We start from the raw sequence: 8414 nt of genomic DNA on the forward strand, positions 1-8414 counted from the left end.
TTTTTTTTTTTTTTTTTTTTTTCAAAATCTCAGAAACAAAACAACAGAGCTTGAAATATTTTGTTTGTTTGTTTGTTTTTTTTTTCCTTAAAATGTTTTTAAAATGTCTGTTTTTAAAAAATACCCCAAACCTCCTCTTACACTCATTTCACCTTGCAATGTGCACACACCCTAGCCTACAAAACTTTCCTACATTACCCGTACTTTCACTGTGCTCCTTTAACTCCTCTTAGACTAGGACCCACCCTTACCAACACTTATAGTTTACCCTACATCTCGTTCTACTTGACCCTACCCCACTGTGGCCAACCATCGATCCTCACTTAACCTCCAAAATCTCCGAAACATGTCACTCTCCTAATGTGCCCCAGGTTCACTTTTCCTTGGCCGTAGCCAACCTGACCAACCACCTTCACCCCACTTTTGCTAGCCCAACTCTCTCCTGTGGGGCCATGACATACCTCCATTTACAAACAAAAACTTAAGGATGTGTAACAACTTTTACTTTCACTCTTCATGAGTAAGAATCTAAGATTCATTAGTTTTATTTCTAGAGTTTCAAAAGCACATATATAAGCAAAACAAAAGTGTTACCAATTGGATACAAGCATATCCTCATGCTGCATTCCTTACCACATTTTAATTTTCTGGCAGGCCCTTGTTGACACAACTGATCGTGATATATATGTCAGTTTAACATGTGTTTACAATGAGAGATATGATCGAGCAAAGGGATCTGTTGGCACCCAGCTTGTTGGTGAAAGGGCAAAAATTATTCTGGATGAAGTTCAGAGCCTTTCTCTTTTTACTCGGAGCCAGTGCCTCCAGCATATTGGTACTTGTTATGCCTTGCCTCCATGAGCATACTGCCATATAATGTGAATGATACTGACTGAAATGAATTTTGTTTCCCAGGAGAATATTTTCAACCTGTTATGTCTGGGATGGAAAAAGAAAGTTATTCTGCTGTAAGATATATTCTTCATAATGTGTTACTGATGTATAAATTATTTATTTGGAAGATAATCAGACGAACCCTTATTTCGCATATATATTGGATAAAGAATATCCAGATCTTCATACTTTACATATTACTCTGGTTTTTTACAGGTTGCTGAAGCTGTTCTTCGAAACTTCATACTTGTCCATTTGGATAACAATCATGATAAGTTTAATCTGCTGATGTTAGTACCTTCCCTATCTATAGCTTTTAATTTCCAGTTGTATTCAAAATAATTTAATGGTTTTGATTTAAAATGTTAATCACTAATTTGCTAAACATCCTTCTTTATCTCAGCTTCATGTTGCAGAAGCTTTTTTCTCTCATAGATCAGACTTCTGTTCCAGACAATCCCGACTCCTTGCAAAATCAAGAAATTTTGCTGCCTGGTCACTTGATAACAATATATCTCAAGGTCCAAGCTTTTCCTTGGTTTCATTTGTAGAAGTATTAATAGAATTAGGTGAACTTACACACACACACACACACACACACAAAAGTATGTGTGTACTGTTTAAATTAGAACTAATAAAACCCTATCTTTGGTAAGTGTAGGTGCTGTAGGATGTTTAGTTCCCTGTATGGTACTGTTAAAACTGGGATGCACCTATGAGTTTTATACTAAGAGCAAGTGCCTACTGGATTAAAGAGTTTCATTTTGCAATTTGTTTTTATAGATTTGCTCTACTTAGTTGCTTCTCTCTCCAGTAACTGTTAACTGTTTATGAAAGTAACATATCCTAATGTTTCCAAGCATAGCTAAATTCAAATTTCTAACCAAATTCTTGATTAAGCCTCCCTTTCTCTCTTTCTCACCCAGTAATATTATTATCAGTCATCCAGTGATAAATTAACATTTTCATTGGTGTCTTGTTCAGGAAAAGCTAGAAGATTGGTTGGCAAGGACAAAACAGTCACTTAAAGAGCAAATTGACAGCCAAAACACGAAGTTTCAATTTAGCAGCTGTATGTCCGTTTCTATTCACTATAATTTTGGGCCAATATTTTGAATTTTTCTGCCTTGTTATACCCCTTTTGATTACCATTGTTGTTATATTCTGAATATTTGTTGTAGATTTTATAGTGTTGCTCGCCTTCTCTCCCTTTGTTTGTCTTTTTCGTCAAAGTTAAGTGCACCAAAGGAGTCATTGGCACTGTTAGTGCCAATACTTAAGTGGAGAGGTTTTATGACTGCAACTGTAATATTTATGATGGAGAATTTGAGGCTGGGTTTCAGTAATAGGGTGGCCTTTGTTCTCATTATAGGAGTCATATGATCCATATATTGTGACTTTGGTTTTTAAAACATTTTCTATTTTTTTTTATTTGCAACTTGTATAAGATTGTATTTCACAACTGATGGCATGTATTTGTTTTTCAAATATATTTTTGCTCTTCTTGGTCTTCTTTATGCAATTGCAAATATATGTTTTCTTCTTGTTTTAATTTTTTTGAGTTAGGAATATTGCATACTATTTTCCTTTAGAATTTGAAAAAAAATTGTCACCTGTTTAGAATTTGAAGCAAAATTGTTGCCTGCCTTTTTCTGGCATAATAAAAATCAAATGGTTTTGGATTGTACCTTCTATTTAGTTCTGTGTTTTTCGAAGACATTGCTAATGAAAACAAGTTATGAGTGCGAAATCAGCTTTGCCACATCCATATCTTCTGTATATGCATATAGACTTCACTTTATTGAACCTGTGGCCCTTAGTTCCTACTTCCTAGAGGTGGCAACTATATCTATAGATATGGGCATTTTAACACTTCCATCTGATCTTTTGCAGTGGCTGATGTGAAGAAAATTATTGAGAGAAATGGCCCGAGACAGATAAGTACAGCTATTGAGAATATGTTAAAGACTGGAAGATTGGCGACCCAGTCTGGTCTTGATTTGCAGCAGGTATTGCATAATGCATCTTATTTGAGAACCTGCAAGTATAATGAAATGGAGCAAGTTGTTTACATGGAGATTTAATACTCATGTCTAATTTTATGTGATTAAATTGCCAGTGTACTGGCCTCCAAAGAATCCCTTGATTTTGTGTTTTTCTGTTGTTTTTCCCAAGCTTATCAAGGCGGATTTTCTAAGCGAGATGCCACCGACTGCCTAGGCGATGAGTAATATATATATATATATATATATATATATATATGTATGTATGTATGTATGTATGTATGTATGTATGTATATATATATGTATGTATGTATATGTATGTATTCCCAGATGCCAGCAGCCCATCACAGTAGCAGACTGTGTGTTATTCCTATTAATCTATTATTTATGTTAAGAAAGTAAAGAGAGAGTTTCTGAAGAAGTTGTTTATTAAGTTGTCTCATGGAAAAGAGAATACATAGCCTTTACATGCTAGAAGACTTCTAATGGGGAAACAAGTTTCCATATGACTACCTATTCAAAACCCGAATCTCCAAGCTGCCTAATATATATAGATTCCATATTACTTATATATTCCATAACACTCCCCCTCAAGTTGGAGCATAGATATTAATCGTGTCAATTTTAGGTGAGGCGAGCTCATTAGGCGTTGCCTTGATAAGCTTGATTTTTCCACTTTGAAGAAAGTAAAATATGAAATGAACATCTTTTCCTCTTAATCCATAGATATCAGAGTGCAAGGATTATTGCTAAATTTCTATGGAGAAATACATGGAAATATATATTAGAATATAAATATAAATATGAATGTCTATATATACATATGCATTTATATATGTGTATGTGTGTTTGTATGTATGTATTTGCACCTTCTCTAGGTACTTATATATTTTTTTTGATGTGATAGTTTGACGTAGAACACCTGTGGCTTATGACAGTTACCTGCATCTCTCTTTTTTCTGAATTATGTTATGAGCCCATTTCTTTGTCATTTGAGTGCTAAAAAGCTTGAGTTTACAGTTTTGCTTAATTATTAAGCTTCTATGAGTTTCCAAATTTTCATTAGGTGGAAAGGATCATTAACTACAAGGAAAATACCTAAGTAGCTTAAAGACGAGGGTGGCCATTTGGGTGTTTACTTTTTTAACCTCACTGAACACTTTTATACTACACTTTTAACTTGGGTGGGCTGAAATTCAACCCGCTATTAGAGTTGGTGAAAATGGGTTACATGATATTTGGTCAATTGTACCTTAACATTTTTATTCATCATTATGTATATTGTTTATTTCTTGATGCTTTGACCTTAATAATATTGGAAGAAAAACTTTAAATTTTGACAGAAACTGGTGGATTGCACAAATTAATCCATATTTCAACCCATTTTGAATTCCCCAACAATAACCATTTGGTAATTTGGCTAGTTGTAAATGGGAAAATTTTTCTTAAATCTGTTTTTACCCACCCAACCTGTTCATTTACCACATGTTTCACCCCATTAGTTTTCCTATATATACTCCCTCCTACTCTTGTACAATTCTTAAGTGTTGAAAGGTTTTGGATCTGATTATAGGATACTTACAGTTGCTCTCTTTGCACATTGCAACATTTGCTCTTGTAATATATCATCTTCTTGAGGCTTGTGCAAGAGTTGTGTAATTGTTGTTAACCCCCCCCCCCCCCCCACTCCCTGCTTTCTTTTTGTCCTCCTCTTGGAGAAATCTATACGAAGACATATTTTTTTTGAATTTGCACACCAATTGATGAGAATGTTGCATTGATATTATCTTGATCATACATTTGACCTGTTTAGCTAACCTAATGAATCACATTCTGCTTGTCAGAGAGCTGGGATGACAGTTATGGCAGAAAGGTTAAATTTTCTGCGTTTCCTTTCACATTTTAGAGCTGTCCATCGAGGTGCTGCCCTTGCTGGTCTTCGTACTACTAGTGTGCGGAAATTGTTACCTGAGTATGCAATTATTCTTTTTACATGATATTTTATTCTGGGTTTTTGTTTCAGATAACCGGGTAACCCGGGTTGACTTCATTTATTGGTCTCTTTTTAATTTATAATATCTGTTTTGCTATTGCTTATTAACAGATCTTGGGGTTTCTTATGTCCTGTTCATACACCTGATGGGGAGCCATGTGGGTTGCTAAACCATTTAGCTGCTGCTTGCCGTAAGTTGTCTAATTTTTGCTGCTATGTCTGGATAACTTGTTTCTTTGCCCATATGCATGTTTATCTGCATTTACCCTAGCCGTCTTTTCTGCTGTGTCATACAGCATTTTGCTTTCAATTTGCATAGAGTAATGTAGTTGATAGTTACTTCCTAAACTTGCCAAGGAAGGACAGTATTTTGTTACAAGTTGCTTTTGTAAATTAGTATACTGCATTTGTTCTTGATCAATGCTTAGGACATTACATAGCTGATCAGCTGTATGCACCATACTGTATCTCTGTGTGATTTAAAGAATTGATTTTCTAAATGTTTCATAAAAATTAAAATACGGGTGTGACCGTGTGAGGATGTGATGTTAATTTTAGCTTATCCCTTTAGCTGATTCTATTGTTCCATTATTAGGCCCCATACAGTGGTGGAGTCAGATATCTAGTTTACTGGGACCGACATCCTAACTTAATATTTTCCTCACAACATATATTTATTGATAAATGTATTTGTTTTACAATTGTCAATTGTCTATGACACATTTTTATATTTTAAAAGTTTTCTATAATTTCCTTTTTATAAACAAATTCAAATACATCTCTTTTAATAAATGTAATCAAACATTCATTCATCAAATTATTACCCATTTGATTACATTAATATATTCTTCACTATCTTCATTGTTAAAAAGGTTCTTTCAACACTTTTATTGTCATCATTGATAAAATAATGGATAATTTTACAAGTATTAAAAAAGCTAATGTAAGTAAACAATCATTCATTAAATATCACTGCATGATTGCATCCTTTAGAAAATGGATTCTGGTTTCTCCAAAAATTCAATTTGTGCTCGTATCAAGTTCAATGTCGCAAAAATCGTGCCTAGGTGCCGATTAGGCGCTAGGCGGCGCTCGGCCATGTCTAGGAAGGCCGGAATCGGCCTCCTAAGCGGCCGGCCGTCCTGTCTCAGCCCCCTTGTTGTTTTGTTTTGTTTTTCCGCAAAATATCATACGGAAGCAGTCTGCCACGCCCGCCGAAGCAGTCTCAACCTCTGCGTCGGTCGCCTCTGCCAGTCGCAAGCATTCAGTTGCAAGTGTTCTTTGTTGAGTGTTGATCTGTTGTATTGAGAGTCTCAAGCATTTAGTCGAAGAACCCAGATCGTCTGCCTTGTCTGGGAGATGACTCCATGAAATGGAATCACATGAAAGCTTTATTGGGAAAGGGAAAGCAATTAAAAAAAAAAATTAATGGCACTAAAGTCTAAACAGTCTGGGAGAGGACTATTTGGTTTTAAAAAAACCATGGTTGAAAAAATCGCCAGGCGCTCCTCGGGCGCTCAGGGAGCGCCTAGGACGCCTAAGTGGAGATTAATCCCCATGTATTTTTTTATTTTATTTTTTATTTTTTAAAGACTAATAATTATAAACTATACAATACTTTAATAGTTAATACTAAAATATTAAATATTAACCTAAAAAATATCTGGAGTTTGTACAATTTAGGGTTATTTCGCTCAAAACGATGTTGTTCTAAGTGAAATAACCCATTAAAAAAAAGAACAATAGTTAATCGGTCGACTGGCAGCCTAGATGGCGCCTAGGAGGTCTAGTCGACGCCTAGGCGGTGCTTAGGCGGCCTAGGTAGTTGCCTAGCCGGCTAGCCACATAGACCACCATTTAAGGTGATATGCTAGGCGGGGATTAATCGGCGCCTAGGCGGGATTTTTGCACTGAAGTTTTTTTTTTTTTTAAAAAAAAAGAAAAAATAAATTAGGCGCTAGGCGCCTAGCATCTTTTTCAACCTTGATCGAGATTCAAGAAACCTGGATTCTTTTCTTCTTCACTTAATTGTTAATACTAACTCACAGATAAAATCACTAAACATAATAATAGTAAATGATTGTGAATAAGTGGTCTCATCTAAAATCAGTAATCCTCACCTTTGGTCTTTTACCTTTTTAATGTAATCATAGATTTTCAAATATTAGGGAAGTTAGGATTGTTTTGAAAGGAAAAGTTTAATTACTAATTTTTAAAATCTAATTTCTGATCACATGATCATAAATTGCAATCGGAAAAGAGGGATAGAAAACTATGTCAAAATTAGGATTAGGATTTTTTCTATTTTAGATATTGACTTTTGTATAATTCTATATACAAGGAATTACAATTTTCTATTTATATGTTGAAACCTATTATATTACTATTAGGATTTTTTCTATTTTAGATATTGACTTTTGTATAATTCTATATACAAGGAATTACAATTTTCTATTTATATGCTGAAACCTATTATATTACTTTAGTGGGGCCAATTTAAATATTTTTTAATATTTAAACACACACACACACCTAATAAGTAAAAAATTGAGTGGGGTCAATTCACAATGTAGCTCCGCCCATGATGCAATACTCTATCAACTTAGTTATCGTATAATTGAATCCAATCCACTTTTTACCTTGGGGGATGGATGAATCTTGTGGTTGATATTAGCTTGTTCTTTTGCAGGTGTTACTTCATATTATGATGCCAAAGGAAACATCAAAGATTTCTTCAAAATTAGATTGTCCATTTCAAGTGTGCTAACAAGTATTGGTATGACCCCATCATTGCCAAGGCTTGCCCAGGCAGGCCCTCCTGAATTGCTATCTGTTCTTCTAGATGGTCGTGTTGTAGGAACTATGCCATTTGATCTTGTTGAAAAAGCTGTTGCCCACTTGCGAAGATTGAAACTGTCAGCAGTATCAGCGGTTTGTTACCAATCATTGCAATCAACTTGTTTTTTAATCTTTTCTCCTATGTATTATCCTTTTTCTCCAATTATTTATTTGAACAACCTGTGTATCAGATTCCGGTTGATTTGGAGGTGGGATATATACCTCCGAGCATGGGCGGGGGATATCCTGGCTTATTTCTGTTCACATGCCCTTCTAGATTTGTCCGCCCAGTTAGAAACATCTCTGTTTCTCCTCAAGATGGCAATGAAATTGAACTCATTGGACCCTTCGAACAGGTTTGCATGAAGTTTCTCTCATATTCTATTGTGAAAAAAAGAGATATTCACTGCTGCTTCTAATGGTTAAGTAATCTATTTTTGTTTTGTGATAGGTGTATATGGAGATAAGCTGTCCAGATGGCAGAGATGGAGGAAGAAGAAATTTATTTCCTGCCACTCATGAGGAAATCCATCCAACAAATATGTTGAGTGTTGTTGGTAATTTGACACCTTGGTCTGATCATAATCAGAGTCCACGTAATATGTATCAGTGTCAGGTATTACCTTGCTATTTTGAGTGTTCTATCTTCCTTTTTTTTTTTTTTTTTTTTTTTTTTTAGAATTTT

The 8414-nt window shown here is 34.8% G+C and overlaps 1 protein-coding gene across 1 annotated transcript in view; it reads left to right on the forward strand.

The window, feature by feature from the left end:
- The window catches only part of LOC116029372 (DNA-directed RNA polymerase I subunit 2), a 16789-nt gene that overhangs the window by 4709 nt on the left and 3666 nt on the right, over positions 1 to 8414 (forward strand). The window contains exons 9-19 of the mRNA XM_031271350.1: positions 655 to 835; positions 916 to 968; positions 1111 to 1184; positions 1298 to 1415; positions 1879 to 1966; positions 2788 to 2903; positions 4743 to 4870; positions 5003 to 5082; positions 7581 to 7822; positions 7921 to 8085; positions 8181 to 8345. Of these exons, the coding sequence (XP_031127210.1) occupies positions 655 to 835; positions 916 to 968; positions 1111 to 1184; positions 1298 to 1415; positions 1879 to 1966; positions 2788 to 2903; positions 4743 to 4870; positions 5003 to 5082; positions 7581 to 7822; positions 7921 to 8085; positions 8181 to 8345 (1410 nt within the window). The remainder of the gene's footprint in view (positions 1 to 654; positions 836 to 915; positions 969 to 1110; positions 1185 to 1297; positions 1416 to 1878; positions 1967 to 2787; positions 2904 to 4742; positions 4871 to 5002; positions 5083 to 7580; positions 7823 to 7920; positions 8086 to 8180; positions 8346 to 8414) is intronic.

Source organism: Ipomoea triloba, chromosome 9, assembly GCF_003576645.1.
Source record: "Ipomoea triloba cultivar NCNSP0323 chromosome 9, ASM357664v1".
In the NCBI taxonomy this organism is placed as follows: Eukaryota; Viridiplantae; Streptophyta; class Magnoliopsida; order Solanales; family Convolvulaceae; genus Ipomoea; species Ipomoea triloba.